The 17070-nt window shown below is 41.2% G+C and overlaps 1 protein-coding gene across 1 annotated transcript; it reads right to left on the bottom strand.

The window, feature by feature from the left end:
* Nucleotides 1-1500: 1500 nt before the first annotated feature.
* oprk1 (opioid receptor, kappa 1) lies at nucleotides 1501-5103 on the bottom strand. The gene is made up of 4 exons (XM_036596619.1): nucleotides 4988-5103; nucleotides 4477-4724; nucleotides 3053-3405; nucleotides 1501-2036 (listed from the first exon to the last, which is right to left on the bottom strand). Exons 2-4 carry the CDS (start codon nucleotides 4719-4721, stop codon nucleotides 1501-1503), a joined length of 1134 nt encoding a protein of 377 aa, XP_036452512.1. The 5' UTR covers nucleotides 4722-4724; nucleotides 4988-5103.
* Nucleotides 5104-17070: the final 11967 nt, after the last annotated feature.

Below are 17070 nucleotides of genomic sequence, written 5' to 3'. Positions count from 1 at the left end.
TTGGGGGGCAGTGTGGCACTGACTAAACCAGAATGTCCAGAAAATGAGCAAGAAACTGTTTTCAGCCTGGAAAAAAAGCCTTGTGTGAATTGTAGCACAGAGAGAATGGACAGAAGAAGTAATGTGGATATGATAATGAAGGTATTATTTTTTTTATCACACAGCATTTTGTTTAGTTCTGTCTCCCCAAACCCCAACACTATCAGATGTACTTCTCTCTAAACCTGTCAGAATTATTACTTATTCACCTTATTTACCTATTTGCAATTATTTTAGCTGATCGCAATTAACAGTTGTCAACTTTCACAACCATAATCCTATTTTATGCAACAAACAGAATGTGAATTGGGTTGGATTGAGGCAAATAAATGAGAAAACATATTTACTGAGACACATCATGGGTCTAGCATCTGACTTGGTGCTATAACCTTTGGAGGGCAGTGTAATGTTTGTTTATTTGAGCTCTAAATGTTTCCATCGTCAGTTGGGAGCTACTAAGTGTTGATAGGTAGGAAGTAAGATAGCTAACTGGCCAATTTGGCTATTTAGGTTTATACTTTAACAGCTGCAAACAGTTAACGAAAAAGACACTTGATAACTGTTAATTTCAATTATATATATGGCAATTAATTGCCAGAAATTTCACAGTCATGACCTACTTCTCTGTTCAAACAGTCAGTGTAAGCTCGAGGCACAGCCCAGCAGAAGTTAAGATCCCCTGCAATTTCATTACACAAAAAAGGCACTCCCTAGCGCCACCTTGACGTGTATTTCAATTCTCAAAAGGAGCAAGAGAAATTTCTACCAGCAAACCCTTGAACACGTGATTTGACTCAAAGTAGGGAGTGTAATAAAACTGTAGACTTTATGCAGTGTCATACTCCAAGATGCATTTTGATTTTTGTCATAACTCTATGGTGAAAAACACCCCCAACTACACACGATACACACTTTCAGCTAGCATCAGATAGCCATGTGTGTTCATTTTATTCTTGACTGCCGTTGCTGACTGCTAATGATTTCAGTAAGCTGGGATCTCTTGAAACTAATGTAAGCGATAGCTAACACTAACTATTTCTGTTGTTTTGTAACATTAACTGATGTGAACTTACCTTACTCTGATAGCAGCGCAGCCTGCTAGTTAGCTAAGTTGTAGCAAACGACCAACTCCATGTTTGTACGTGTGGCTTGGCTGTTATCAGTTAGCTAATGACCAGCTCTATGTCTGCAAGTGGTCAAAGTGGGTTCATTCATTCCTTTTTTAAATTTATCCCACTTCAGAATGGTGGATGTGACATCAATGAGGAAAATGCATGAAATTGGGGGCTCTGTGTGTGTCTGCAAGCTACGTTTACCCACAAAGTCCTCATCTGCGTCTCTACACAACACATGCATCTTTGCAGAAGTATAAATCAGCCTTCAGATGGCAGTGGTGATCTGTGTTAGTCCCAGGTCGTTCGAGTCCTCCTGGCATTGGAAAGAGGACAGCTCCACGGCTAGTCATACAGGCCTGCCGTGGCCACCATCCCCTCTGCCCTCCACCGGACATGCGTGCTCGCGGATGGTGCTCCTGACCCGCAGCATCCCCTGGCCGTCTGCCTGGCCACGGCCTGGGCAGCAGAAGTCCCGGAAACAGCGCTTGAAATTCTCATCCAGGAAGGCGTAGAGGATGGGGTTGAGACTGCTGTTTGTGTAGCCCAGCGCCACGCAGAAGAAGTAGGCGCCCATCACCGCCGTGGTCTCAGGGACTCCAGGCGCCAGAGCCTTGACCAGGATGAAGATGTGGATGGGCGTCCAGCAGATCACAAAAACAGCCACCACCACCAGCACCAGGCGTGTGATACGCCGCAGGTTGCGGTCCTTCTCACGTGAGCCTGAGAGCAGCCGTACACTCTTCAGCCGCATTACCATCTGCGTGTAGCATACAGTGATGATAATAAGAGGTGCTACGAATGCGAAGATAAAGACACAGATCTTCATCAGCGTGTCCCAGTACATGTAGGGGTCAGGGAACTGAAGCGCACATTCAGTGGTGCCTAGGGGAACATACGGGATAAGGTCATTACTCATTCTGGAGAGGTTTATGTGGTCCTGTTTATGAGGAACATAATATACTGTGAAAAGATCTACCACAAATATATAAACTGTGACTTTCCTAAATCACATCAGCAAGGCTGTCTGTGTGCCTCTTAAAATAAGCAATAGCTCAGCCAAATGTCAAATTAAGAGAACTTTCCCTTACCAAATTAAGAGAACTTACCCTAAATGTAGTCATCAGCCAAAATATGTTTGGTGTCTTAAGTTTGCTTCTTTAATTATGCGCTGGAGATACAAGGCTAATGTAGCTAACAAGCAATGGAACCTCCTAGCAACCAGTTAGCATTGTATATACTGCAAGTCCAAATCATCAAACACTCCTCTCAAATCGCATATGTCTCAAACAGACTTTGCTATATGGTTCTGACACTGTAAAAAATGTACAGTACAGAAACGGACAAAGGTACCTTGCATAATAGCTTTCACAATTTCACAATCACAATTTGAAAGAGTACAAATTTTAAATCACAAGAGCTGCGATTTTATTTGTGTCCTGCACTTGTAATCGTGTCAACATCATGTCTGAACAAGTTTTAATTTGGGAAATTTGACCTAATAGTGTAGAGCTTGTGAAATGGCCTCAAGCCCACTAATAACAATGCGCAGAAATATAACCGTGCATGATATAATGTACTATTGCACAATAATTGAGAATAAATTATTATGTTTTAAAGGTGTCCTAATGACACTTATGCCCAGGTGTCTTGTGAGTTCAATTTGTAAGATTTCCATTACTTATTATTTATATCAGCCTCATAACTCCAATGCAGAACTAACGAAGCAAGCTGTAAACATCAAGCATGTCTTGGCTGATTGACTGCATTTGTGGTGAGGGGAAAATTGTAAAATTTTATATAAAAATATATTTTTTTAAGAGACTATTCTCTTAAAGCTATTATAGTCATAACGTGTATTCACAGCCTCAGGCTTGTAAAGGGTATCAACTACCAACTACCATTGTTGGTCTGAGTGCTTCCGAGGACCATGGCAGGGATTCCAGCAGCAGAAGACAGAACCCAGATGAGGATGTTGATGATCTTAGCTTTTACAGGTGTGCGGAAATCCAGGGCCTTGACTGGGTGACAGACTGCCACATAGCGGTCGACACTCATCATGGTGAGGGTGAAGATGCTGGTGAACATGTTGTAGTAGTCGATGGAGATAAAGACTTTGCAGACCACCTCTCCAAAGGGCCAGGAGTTCAGCAGGTAGTCCGCGCTCTGAAAGGGGATGGTGGTGGTCACCAGGGCGTCCGCAACAGCCAGGTTGAAGATGTATATATTGGTGGCGGTTTTCATCTTAGTGTATCTACAGAAAATTGTCAAAGAGCCCAGATGAAAACACATGGACAGTAATGTATTATATATTTTGTACCTCTAGCAGGTAAATAGTTTGATCTAGAAATTTCAAGAGGTCCCAAAACATCCTGTGAATTTTTTTAGCCTCTGCATTTATAACACTGAAGTTAAGGGTCTGGGAAATATTATGACCTTACGAACCTTATCGTTTGGTAAATATATGCCCACACCAAAAACTTAGCCTACAACAAGTTCCAAAAACGTTGGGACAGGAGCATGTTTACTCCTGTGTTATTTCACCATTTTAACATTTAACAATCGTTCGGTGACCGAAGACACCAATTAATCCAGTTTTGAAAGCAACGTTTTTTTTGCCATTTCTTCCATTATGCAAATTTCCAGCTGTGCAACAGCTGCTTGTTGAAGAACACTGTTCATTAAATGCTGATGTAGTTTTGGGCAATGTGGACAGATTCGCCATTCATTGCTCATAAAGGATGAGGCCTTTCCTGGGTGCTTCCTTTTGTACTCAAGCTCATTTCATTCACCAGTTTAAGATGTGTTTTGAACATTTCACTATGTTTACAGGGTTTAATTGTCCTGTCTCAATTTTTTGGAATGTGATGCAAACATCAGTTTCAGAGAACATGTATGTTTACAAAAAAAACAATGAAGCTCATAAGGCAAACCATTAAATAACCTCTCTCTGTACTGTTTACATTTAAATACAAGTCTAAATGGATTTATAAGTCACTGTTTTCTGCTGGCCGTCACTTAAAACTAAGATGCTGGTTTCCTTAAACCTGTGCTGAATTCATGTTCTCTTAGATATGAGGCCAGAATCCCGTGATCCACGAGGGGGCGCCAAACCACCTTCTGCAAACACTGCGCTTGAACCCTTGACCAAAGCTTTTCCCCCAAAAAAAATCTCATGAGGGCAAATTCACCTGCAGCCTACGTTTAAACTGATCTACGAACCTTATAATCCAATTACAGCACAAACCAACGAGAATATCGCGTCAGGCCACAGAGCCACAGCTCAGGGCCAACACAGTGACTGCACCAGGACGAGTCCTCTTACCTGATAATGACATACATCACCAAGCAGTTTCCCACCAGACTCACCACGAACACCACCGAGTACACGGCCGTTATCACGGGGATGATGGGGGACAGCGGCTCCGCTTCCTCAGACCAGCTCTCATTCACCGAGTAGTTGTACATGTCCGGGAGGCCGGACTGCCAGGGTAAGTTTGGAGCACAGTCCTCGACCTGGGCAGATGGACATTTGTCCTCTTTAAAAATCTGCACCACGTTGCTGTCCATCTCCTGAGAGAGAAAAACGAGAGCGGATTTTTTAACACTGGGTCTTAAAATGCTTTCTCTGCGCTCTTTAACACACCGCTTCGATATTAAATGTTTACATTTTCACTTCATTGATATATTTTAATAGACACAGACGTACTGAGGCATCACACAGTCAGCCTAAACAAGAACAGTTACTGTAAAGCTAACAGTTAGTATTTTACATAGATGACCTTTCAACAATACAACCCAAATAAAAAAGAAAACAAAAAAGCTAATAAGCTCACCGTGTGGTCAGTCGTTGCTTCAAGTGTCTAAAAACGGCCTAATAAATTCGCTCACAGCCCGAAAAAAAACTGCACTAAAGCGTCGTTGTTGTTTCTCCGCCCTGCACGGACTCCGTTGACTCTGAACTCAAAGCTACAGCATCCACTTTGAGACGCGTTATGTGATTTTCCCCACCCGTATTCCGGCAAATCCCACTTTCACTGCGCTGGGATTGGCTAGCTCGGACTCGCAGGTAGTGCACTGATTGGCTCGTAGCGGCTCTCCTCCTGCGCTGCGATTGGCTAGTAGTTCGCACGCTCGCGCAATTCCCTCTGTGGATGACCACTAGACGGAATGCTCGCGGGTATGAATGAACTATGATGAAGTCCTGGCGCAGGAGGCGAGATACTGCTTACCAGCCCCAGCCAATCCCAGCGCAGGACGCTAGGCATACTAGCCAATCCCAGCGCCGCGGGGGCGGGTCTTTCCCTAATACAGGCGGGAAAAACAGGTCCGTGTCATGGCTGGGTTCAGAGGACGAGTGACCCACTGCTGAAGTTTTCCCTGAACTTTGGAAGAATAATAGCGTGGCAAAGGAATATCTAGAAGAATGTTTTTTTTTTCTTGGCCTAAAAAATAAAGAGCGAGGTAACCTCAAACCTGCTTTTAAAAAGTATTTTTGCTGGCAGTCAAACCGGTAGATAACGTTCACTGCAAATGTAATATTCAGCATAAGACTGAGGGGTGTAGTCAGGCACGCGGGAAAGTATTTTAAACTGTGAGTGCTGACATTTAAAGTACCGAATATATGACGTCAGCAGTGACGTCACGCACAATAATTTGCGTTTCACAATTGAATTTTTACTTCACGTCAATCAGAACGTGTCATAACGTCCCAGCAAACACGTTACACTGTGACAACCTATTGTTTTGGTGCCCACAATGTTGTCACAGCAAAGAAATGTAACTTTGTGACAACGTAGTGGCAACGTCACAATCTTCTAGAACCCTCCTAAGTTCCATTATTTTGTGCATTGAACTCCATGGAATTTTCTTAAGTTGCCCACAGGTAGTCATAATACTTTACGGCAACATTACTGAAAAATGAGGTTGTGACAACGTTATGACCATCTTGTTGAGACAATGTAAACAGCACCACCTTTTGACAACATTGCAACAACGCTGAAATAAAGTAGCCAATGTTGTGACGATGTTGTGTGTTTGCTGGGGTGGCGAGAAACAATAAGCCTATGTTTAGACTGCCAGCCCAAATCTGATATTTGGCATATGCAGACCGAATCCAGGTTGATTTTTGATAGTCTGGCAGGAAAATAACCCATAAGGAATCCAGTTTTTGCAAATCAAATCTAAACCACATTTGGAGATGGTTTGAAATGCGATTCCACACAGATGTTTTCACGTGTCTCAGTCTGGACGCTCTGACTGCTCAAATCGGATTTCAACGTGTCAACGTGTCGCGACAAACAACAACGTCAAATCCAGAGTGATGGAAGTGCTGGAATTCAAGAAGAACGGCAAAGATTCATGCTTATGCCAGAGAATTTTGAAGAGTTTGGAGGGCAGATGATGCACCTCTATCTCTACTGCATCCGTGTTTGAAATCCATGTCACCAGCGCAGCTACATAATAGACCTTTTTTACAGACGCGTCGTCACATCCGTATGCAAATAGTAGCGTTATCGAATGGAGGATCGCCGGTTTTCAGTCTCAGTGCGGTTAAACGGAGAGCAGTTGGCATGTCTGGTAGTTCTTCCAACATGGACGGAAAGGCTAGTTTGACTTGGCCGAAGTGCATCGCGCAAAACTTAAAAACATGTAAACTTTGTATGACCAGTGCCACGCGTTCCACTTCTGAAAACTCATCTCCGTGTCAAAGAAGCTGCGTTCAGACGGCGGAACGTATTTCACAAAAAATCCACGTCTGAACCGTGAGGAATCTGCCCGAGATAGGTTTTGCACAGCAGATCTTTATCACCACATCACACATCCCTAAACATATTTGCACTCACTGCACTTCATTTTGGAGTAGATAAAAATTCCACCAGGTTTAATTCTTCCTGATCAGTCCGTGTAAAACATTAGAAACATTAGCAAGTGCCCTTGACACCACAACCAGCACAGAGACACAGCATCGTATTTCTATATTACACTAAACTAATCACCAAGCTTCTGTGGTGAGGAGTCTATTTCTCAAGGTTTTTAAGCAGACCACTGTGATGACAATCTCCAGGAGAGTAAGTATGTCAGTAAATGAATATTTGTCTTGGAGCTGAGGACTTTTAGTCACAAATGTGTGTAAATCAGTCTCACTGTACAGCCCACGTTCACTCTCCAGTTCAGTTTTACTCTCTTTTTTGGTCGGTTACCTCATTAAAAATGACACGTGACGAGTGGAGCTTCAGCTGAAGTTGAACATTTTTAAACTTGATCAAGTGTAAACTTGGGTAATCTGTTTACTTGAATTATTAGTGCATTTAGGAACACAGCAATGATTTCTGGCAGTATCAGCCATCGTTTACAATGCAACCAGAAACCGTTTAACGCTACTATTTACTCTTTCGCATTAACGAACATGGAAATGTGAAAATGGTGTGTTACTGAAACATACGTCATTACCAACGTAACCCAACCAGAGGCCGAAAGCCATTACCGTAAAATGCCACAACTCAGCGCCCAGCGAGAATACCATCTTTTCTTTGGTGCCAGGAGCGAGTGCCACCCGCCAATACCCATTCCACAGATCCAGCGAACTGAACCATGCAGAGCCAGTGAGCCAGTCCAAGGCATCATTAATGTGCAGCAGCAGATACGAGTTGGGCTTAGATACAGCATGAAGCCACCGGTAGTCCAGGCAAAATCGTCAGCTTCCATCCTTTTTCTTTGCTTGGACCACTGGCACCGCCCACAGGCTATTTGACGGCTCAGTAACCCGTGCCGCTACCTTTTTTCTGTTTTCTGTTCAGCAGCCTCTCTGTTTACTAACAGGGGCCTGTGAGGGTGGATCCAAACTGGAGCATTGCTACTCCAAATCAGTCCATGTACATTCTTACTCAGTCACCACAAAGATGTCACTATAACAGCTCAAAAGCTCCCAAAACATCTGTTTCTGGCATTCAGCCAAGCCTGACCAACTCTGCTGCCATAGCTCACACACAGCTTCAGCCCTAGCACAAACCTCCACTGTACTCACCACTGCTGCCCTCTGCGCAGTCCGCCGCCTCCGTTGTCTGCTGGGCCATTGCTCTTGGTGGATGAACTGCTTGTGTACACCGCCCACAACCCTTGGGGATCTGACCAAAGGCTCTTGCACTGTGTGTTCAGCTCCTCTAGTGTCAGAGGCCTACCTCATGGAAGGTGGAGGCCTCACTGCCAGGGATGCTCGACCCTCCACATCGACTCCGCCACTGTATTCTGTGCGCTAATTCCTTGCCTCCTTTCCAGACTCAACATAGCCTTTGCATAGCGTTGATTACAGCTCCCGTCACCACCAGAAAGTCTAAACTAAGTATACAGGCATGATGCATGGGTGCAAGCCAGAATTCATGCACTTGGTTCAGACCTCCCAGTACAATCTGGAGCCACTTCTTCCCTCTCGTGTCGACTCAGAAACCAGTAATGGAGTTGAGCTGTACAGTGGTATCCTCCAGGGTACCTCTCACGGTGTGGGGACGCCAACGCCAACACTTAAGGTAACTCTCTTGTGGGGCTGCCTGACCCCCATTCTTGTTTTCTGCCAGCTAAGGCTTGCGGCATGGCGAGTGAGATATCGCCTTTTTCCGCATCACCAACACACTACCCATGCTGCTTGCGGGCCATCTCACTCACCGCTCCTCCTCAGACTGCTCTGCAACACTGTGTTCTGCTGTGTAACACTGTGTTACTTCAAAGCCTCATTGTTGAAGATGAGTTCTGCTGTTTCAGCTTCTGCAATGGCAGCTTGTAGGCTAGTTGGATTAGTGAGCTGCACATTCTGGCTCAGTTTGTTCTGCAACAGCGTATTCAGGAAACACTCCAACACCAACTCCTCCTGAACTTACTTCCCAAACAGCGCTGCTGATACTTCCCTAAATCGTCACTGGAGAGCTGCTGGCAACGATGCAAAGTCACCATGCTGCTCTACTGGTAAGTCCACAAGTGCCTGGAGTGCTTTCTGTTCCTGCTGTTGGCTTCTCTTTGCTGCCTTGTCTTCATCTTCCCCGCCTGCCACAGAGTTTTATCCTACACTCTGAGCTTTTGTGTCAGCGGCAAGATCCCACTTCTGACATCAATGTGGTATCACTCAGTGGAACAATCAGGAGAAGTGATGTTCAGCTTGGAAAAAGGCTCTTTTATCAAGACAAGCAAAAGAAAATGAGGCACTGCTGAATTAACTGAATATGAGCGTAGGTCACTCCTAGCTCTATACCTTCTCCCAGTGGTAAGCTCCAACCCATAGGTTAATAAAAGTCAAACCCCCCCAACACAAAACCACACATAAAACACATCTCAAATCCAGGAAAAACAACATAAACAACAATGTCACTCAAAAGAGGGGGGGCTCTTCTTATGGCCCTATTTTACATGCTGCTTGTGAGCTCCAATGAGAGTGCAGCCCCTGGTAGAACACAACATCATGTTGTGAAAGGCTGTATTTTTCAGACAGGCTGTCTAGACAGTGACAATAGAATATGTCACATTGCATGTGTTTGCAGGTGTAGGCAAACCTGAATGTCACTGTGTGGCAAACTTGAATGTCACTGTCACTGTGAAACAATTGAGAAGGTAACCACTACAGAAATCACTGTGCTTGCCTTTTCTTGGGATTGTCTTCTTGCTAAGGCAGGCCAAGGTGTTTAATTTACTTTTGTTGACTTCAGGTTAGTCTAAGGTATGACCTGTAGGGGCAGGACTAGCAGCTACAAGGTTGATAAATTGAGAAGGTATCCACTTAAAGACATGCACATCTGTGGCAGTTAGGTGGACACACAATCTCTCCGTTCATCATCCGCACAGTGACCAGACTGTAACCTCAGCTAACCTCAGGTATCGTTTCTTCTTCATTTACCTCTAGTTACTGCATTCTTTTACTTCAAACATGTGTCAAACATCTACACATCCCACAAATCAAGCAGACCTCATCACCCTTGCAGGAACCGCAATACTAATAATCTCATCTATCCCTCCATGGTCGTCACAATCCCAGATCATGGCGGCAGGTGGCATCTGGAATTGCCAATCCGCAGTTCAGAAGGCATACTTCATCTCAGCATTAGCATCCCTCTATTCACTGAATTTCCTGGCTTTGTCAGAGACTTAGATCACCCCTGAGAATTCAGAGACTCCAGTGGCCCTATTCTCTGCCTTTACCTTCTCCTATTCTCAGTGACAGATTTTCAGGTTTGCTTCTGTCTAAACCTTTCAGTTTCCTGTTTTGAGTAATATGCGGTTAGTGTGTCTTTTCTCCACTAAACCTAATATCATTGAAATTTAAGACCCTCCTTGTTTTCTAGTCAACGAAGATGAGCTAGACATTCTTCTAAGTCTCTTCTCTATTGATGGAACCCCCTCATTCTCCTTGGTGGCTTTAACCTTTCATTGAACAGGCTAAAGTCATCCTGCCACCTTCCACTGTTATCATCCTTTAATCTTACCATCAACTATTCCCCTCTGACGCACAGAGCAGGCCATGTTCTGGACCAGATCTTCAGCAAACCTACCTCAGCGCTGGATATCACAGCAACCTCCCTGCACTTCTCAGATCATCACTTTCTATTTTTCACTCTTTCCCTTCCTGTCCATGTCACAACGTCATCTTTCCCCACTTGTTGTATCCTGCACCCCATCCCTCCCTTGTCTTTTGCTTCAACAATCTTAACTACCCTTCCACATCCTGACTCTTTCTTCTGTCTCCCTGGAAACAGATACAGATTCTTTTCTTTCTTCACTCTCCTTCAATTAGCCTTTTGTACCCTCTCTCCTAAAGGCCAGCAAGATCTTCCCCACTTGCCCCCTGGCTAGCAGGTGTCCTGTACAGCAACGGGAAAGAATTAAGAATAAGAACTAAGAAAGAGTGTGGAAGGGTAGTTGAGACAGACATTTTGCACAACCACTGGCTCCAGTAAACTAAAATCTATTCCCCACCGAACACTTGCTCTCTCAAATGCAGACAACCTCTTGTTCTTGGACTCAGCTATCATTGTTATTATTGTTGTTTTAGTGGGAGAAGCGTAACACTGCATCGAGTACTATGGCAGAAAAACAAAACGGAAATGTGAAAAGGGCCTATTGTGGAATAAGCATGTTTATTGTCTCTCTGACACTGATTAGACTGACTACTTATGTGTTGAAATTTAGTATTAAAGATTTTGATACTCTGTAATATCAAACTTATCCAATCAGTATTGTAAAAGTACAGTACCCAGCCCTAGTTAAGAGTGCAGTTCATGGACAAGAATGAAAGACACAAAGTTTTGAGTGGTGGTCATGAATTTGTTTGGAAGTCTGCCCCCATTTTAAACACTGATTGATCCAGTGCTCAGTACAATGTATATATAATATATATATATATATATATATATATATATATATATATATATTTTGTTTTGTGAAGAGAAGTGGGAATAATTGGATATTCATGAGAGGAAAACAAGTGATGGGGAAAGAAACGCTTTTTCTTTCTCTTAACCCTTGTCATGAATCACGCTTTCGATGATGAGTGAAAAGAGGCAATAAATATCTCGGCTAGCCTGTTAAAGCCTTACGTCAGTGCATATTTCAGTGTGCACTGAAGATGTGCATTAAAGAAAAAAAGACTGCAGAGCTTACATCCAGATTCAGCCTACTTATGGTCTTCTTCATTAGAGTGCTTCCGTGTTCACCACTGCATTGATTTAAGCATAGTACAGTTAATGGAACCTATAAATGCAATGCCTGTACAATAATGCCTGTACAATGGCATTAAATGGCATTAAAGGCCCATAACTTCCATCCCAAATAATGTCACGGTGACAGAGATGTGGTGCTTGTGTGATTTTTTTTTCTCTCATCACTCACGTTTTGTTTGGCTTTTGGCCTCTGGAGAAAACAGCCCTGAAGAGTCAAGTGCAAATATGATACTCAATTACAACCTTTTCAAAGCATCTTGTGTTGAAGCTTAGTTCAGAGCCCCAAACGTTTGGTCAATAGCAATGAATCACTTCTTGAAGGGACAAGCAAGGAGAGACAGAAGGGCAGCGTATTCAAAAACAACTATCATCTATCAAAGGCAGCTTTGGAGAGATGATAACAATCACAGATCCTTTGTAGATGCTGTTCTTCAGAATAGTACAGCACTGTTTTGTGAAAATTAATGCATGAAACTTGGTCCAGTGCCCTGGAAGAAGAAAGGGGGCATCACTCTCTTAATAATACCCAGTCCTGCTTCCTCAGTTTGGAACATAATTAGATAAAGTGAGAGGGAGGTTACACTGAGTAGTTTTAGAGATAACACCGATCTGATACCGGGTTTTGGCACTGGGCCGACATGAGCAGAAAATGCTGGATCGGATTTGGGCGGGGAAAAAATTGAATCCGATCCAATACTGTAACAAATCTATCCTGAAACAGCACAGATTCACACTGCGTGATGTGATGTTGTTAGCAGTGTATTTGTGGACCAGAAGAGTGTTTGAGCAGTTACAGCATGATATGCTGCTTTTAGATGCTTCTCTTAAATAATGTATTTCAATTAAAAATAGCTAATTTTAGCTTAGTAGTTTTTAAGCTAAAAATATTGGATCAGCATTGGCCAACACTCAAGGTTTCACTAAGAGTATCAGAAAAGAAAAAGTGGTATCAAAGAAAGATGGATAGATAGACAGATAGACGGATAGATAGAACTTTACTGATCCTGAAGGGAAATTGCAGTGTTACAGTAGCAACACATATAATTGCACATAAACTTACACATAGTAGGCAGAAATAAAATTAGCAATAAAAACAGACATAAATTAGAGATCGTGCCATCTCTAAATAGTTTTCCTATGTACAGTTTGACATGAATCATACCTTTGATGAGTGAAAAGAGGCTATAAATATCTTGGCTATGAAATATTAAATAGAATGTATTAAATAAAATATTTAATATAAATGTATGTTATTAAACACGGGCATGTTCAGTCTCCAAATGCTGTGCGCCATTTTGCTACAGTTTCTGGGTTAAACAACATGCTTTGTCCAAATGGTGTGAAACTGTATGCAATATGCTTTGAGGTATGTTTTCTCTCGTTTGATGGGCGTGTCAATGGTGTTACTTAATCAGCAGTGATGTGTATATAAACCCTGCTGTATTAAAAAGGCAGTGCACACAGTAGGTTCTAATAAAGTCCTCTACAGATGTGGCCGCTGCAGTTTGGTGTGTGCAACAACTTAAGACATTAGAAAATATGTTTGTCATAAGTGTTTTAGTCTAAATTTTTTTTTTAATAGAATATTCTAGAAGAATGCCAAGAATGGTCTTCTCAGCTGCCATAGTTGCAACACTCGTGTAACACAATAGAGTGTTCAACACACCATAATTTCCATTTAAATGAATGTTTTGCTGTGGTTTGTTGGGCCTGAATGCAGCCCGGCTGTTGTACATAAGCAGAATTTTCTCTGACAGTTCACTCTAAGCCTAAACTATGCCCTATTCTCTCAGCCATCAGCTCTGGACTGACTCAGTTTTCCTGCATACACACATATCCCACAAAGTAACATTAGCCCCACTTTCACAATAAGAATCCATGTCAGAAATTTGTTGATGTCTTAGAAGATCAGTTCAGAAGAATCAATAGTTTTATGCATCTAGCCTAAAACTTGATTTGTTGTAATTTTAGCATTATTAATCAAAGCTAGACAGACACTGTCCATGAAATAGGATAACCACAAATGTATTGACGAGGTTTTGGGAGAAAATCATGAATCATGGCAAAAATCAATCGTGAAAAAAGAACTTTCTTTTTAAATGGCTGTAATGAAACTGGAATCATCATTAAGAAGGAATAAACATTTGTTAGCCTCAACTGTTTAAGCCAAAAATATGTGTCTGGGCTTAAGAATATATGTCTGGGATTTTAATATCAGTATTGGTACCAGAACAGAAAAAGTGGTATAGTGCTATCTGTAATGCTTTTACAGTTTTGGGATGTAACAGAATACAAGTATTGGGAGTACGTATTCAGAATACAGAAATTATTTGTCTGTATTTATTCCTAGTTACATTTTGTAAAGGCAGTATTAACAACACAGTTACCTGTTATATTTTAGGAGAATACTTTTAGAATACTTACTTACTAATTAAAAAAAATACAATTAAAAAAACATTATTAGCATTTTTTTTAGAATCAGTGCACCACACGTAGCAAACATGCTTGTTAGATGAATTAATTCTAAAGAGGACCTTAATTAATGGCCTCTTTACAAACACGGAAGTTCCTCCTAAAGAATGATGAACAATTGCGATGATCGGTCATTAATCTCAGTATTACTGAACTCTGCTAAAGCCTGAGTAGACTGATAAATCAATATGATGATCAGTTATTAATCTCAGTGTTACTGAGCTCTACTAAAGCCTGAGTAGACTGATAAATCAATGAAATGATCAGTTATTAATCTCAGTGTTACTGTGCTCTGCTAAAGCCTGAGTAACAGTGTCAAGTATTCTAAATGTATTTTAAATGTATTGTAAATGTATTCTGAATATGTTCATTTTTATGAATTGTAACAGAATAGGTCACTAAATATATTTAGGACAGTGTATTCAGTATTCGGACATCACTACCTTTTCATTTTGCCTAACTTGGCCCACTTTTCTGGTATAACAGGACTTCATTATTTAAGCCATTATAAATACAAAATTACAGTTAGCTAGTTTAGTTCTTCCAAAGATTTTTATGGTACTCCTGTCAAAGTTCAGGTTGTTATTAGAAGCGGGCATTTGCAATTTTGCTGCTTGAATATTTAAATATTTAAACAAATTTTAATATTCCAATGAGAAATATGAACCTTACACCATTAATCGGTTGTATCTTGAAGGAGAAGAAGATTCTAACAACATAACATTAAACCTCTTTATAATTAAAGTAAACAGATGTTTAAAATTTGTACATTATGTACTTTTTTTTGCCCCAGAAACTGCATAAAACCTGCGTAAATGTATTCGTCTTGTTTGGTTTCTTTCATTCTTCTAGCCAGCTGAGATTTCATGCTACCGCTACCACCAGGCATGTTCAGTCACTTTCTATTTGTGCTAGTAGTGTGGTTTAGATGGCAAAAGGATGTAACAAAGATAGTAACAGCGACCTGGTGAAGGTGTGATTCTTCATCTCCTGTAGGCTATAGTGACTCCACGCTGACGTTGGTATAAAGCCTCAAAGAGAAAAATAGCTTTTGAAGGTTGTGATTCATCAGCCAGGGCTTTATGAAGTCCCACAGGTCTTTACTAAGAAAGACTGTTTCATGTGTATTGATTATTGGATGAATTGGAAATCAGAACACATTTTCACTCTAAACTCAGGGTGTTTTCTTTCAATGATAGGTGGAGGTGGTGGTTGAGGAGGTGAAACACTGGTGCACACTGACATAATCAAAACTCAAGAGACATTTTAGAGACGGCAAAATTCAATACATTTCGATAGAAGAATGGGGAAAACAATACATTTTTCATTTGTATATGAACAATTACGTTTAATATGAGCAGGAGAATGAACTAACAAAGTAATAAAGGTCCATTTTAATTTCTGGTTGAGGTACTTTGTGCACACATGAAAGATGTGAATTAGAAAATGGAACATTGTAGTACATACAACATATTGCAATATACTTTTGATATATTTCATAACCTAAATTGAATGCGCTGCAGTGTATGTTCAGTGTGATTTGAAGGGGTGATAAGCTCTCAGTAAATGCACGGGGGCTTACATAAGAAAAAGGAATATTCTGAAGCCGACAACATTCTCACCCCATGATCATTTTAACCTTTCTCACAAGGAAAAGTGAAGGCATGAGGAGGTCTGATTAAAAAGGAGAAAAAGAAAAGACCCGTCCACGAGAAAGAGAGAGAGGAGAGAGAGAATAAGATGGAGAAAAAAGGGAATCACTGAGAGAGTGGTCGGTGAAGGAAGAAAGAAAGAAAGAAAGAAAGGGAGGATGAAAGGAAGAATGAAAAGAAGGAAAGAAGAAAAAGAAAGAAATTATGGAAGGAAAGAAGAAAATAAAGGAAGGAATTAAGGAAAAACATAAAGCAATAAAAAATGAAGAAAAAGAAAGAATGAAAGAGAATGAGAAAGAGTGGAAGGTGGAGGAAAAAGAAAAAAGAAAGAACGAAAGAAGAAAAGAAGGGAGGATAGTAGGAAGAAAGAAAAGAGGAAAAAGAAAGAAATGATAAAAGGAAAAAAATAAAGCACAATAAATGAAAAAAATGAAGAAAAAAGGTAGAAAGAAAGAAAGAAAGAAAGAGAAAAAAGTAGAGTGAGAGAGAGAAAGAGAATAAAAGAAATATGATAGAACGATATGAAAGAAAGAAAGAAAGAAAGAAAAGAAAAGAAAGGAATTAAGGAAAAAATAGAGAAAAATAAATGATAGAGTGAAGAGAAAACAGAAAGAGAGAGAGAGGGAGAAACAGAATATGAAAGAGAGAGAATATGAGAGTGTGAGAGAGACTGCGAGAGCGAGAGAATGAGAGAAGGAGAGAATGTGAAAGAGAGAAAGTGAGAGAGAGAATGCGAGAGAGAGTGGTGGGAGTGTTCTTAGGGTTTTATAATGACCTTGAAATGTGAAAGGTGGATACTGAATGCAAGCAGCGATTTGTTTAGAGGATACGAAGTTTCTATGGCAACCAAAGTTTCCTAGTGGAGGATTAAAAATGATGTGGTTCGTGGTTTCATTCTGAACTTCGTGTCCTTGGTCTGCGAGATGAATGAGGTGAGATATTACAAATGAGCGGATCCACAACCTGAGCGCCTTAATAATAAAGCATGCCATTTTACGGTCTTCAGGCAACGTCCTCTCCATCTGACAGCATCAGAGAAAGAAACATGAGGACCTGTGAATGCTACACTGTGGCGTGTTGAAAGATGAGGTGCTG

The sequence above is a fragment of the Colossoma macropomum genome, unplaced genomic scaffold (genome assembly GCF_904425465.1).
Source record: "Colossoma macropomum unplaced genomic scaffold, Colossoma_macropomum, whole genome shotgun sequence".
Classification (NCBI taxonomy): domain Eukaryota; kingdom Metazoa; phylum Chordata; class Actinopteri; order Characiformes; family Serrasalmidae; genus Colossoma; species Colossoma macropomum.
This window is presented reverse-complemented; position numbering and strand designations above follow the sequence as displayed.

What these genes read in the sequence shown, in the direction of transcription:
- oprk1 (XM_036596619.1), bottom strand. Translation starts at nt 4,721, where the DNA reads ATGGACAGCAACGTGGTGCAGATTTTTAAAGAGGACAAATGTCCATCT. An exon ending in GTGATGTATGTCATTATCAG is followed by an intron (nt 3,406 to 4,476) that starts GTAAGAGGACTC and finishes AATTTTCTGTAG; the next exon opens with ATACACTAAGATGAAAACCG. An exon ending in AAGCACTCAGACCAACAATG is followed by an intron (nt 2,037 to 3,052) that starts GTAGTTGGTAGT and finishes ATGTTCCCCTAG; the next exon opens with GCACCACTGAATGTGCGCTT.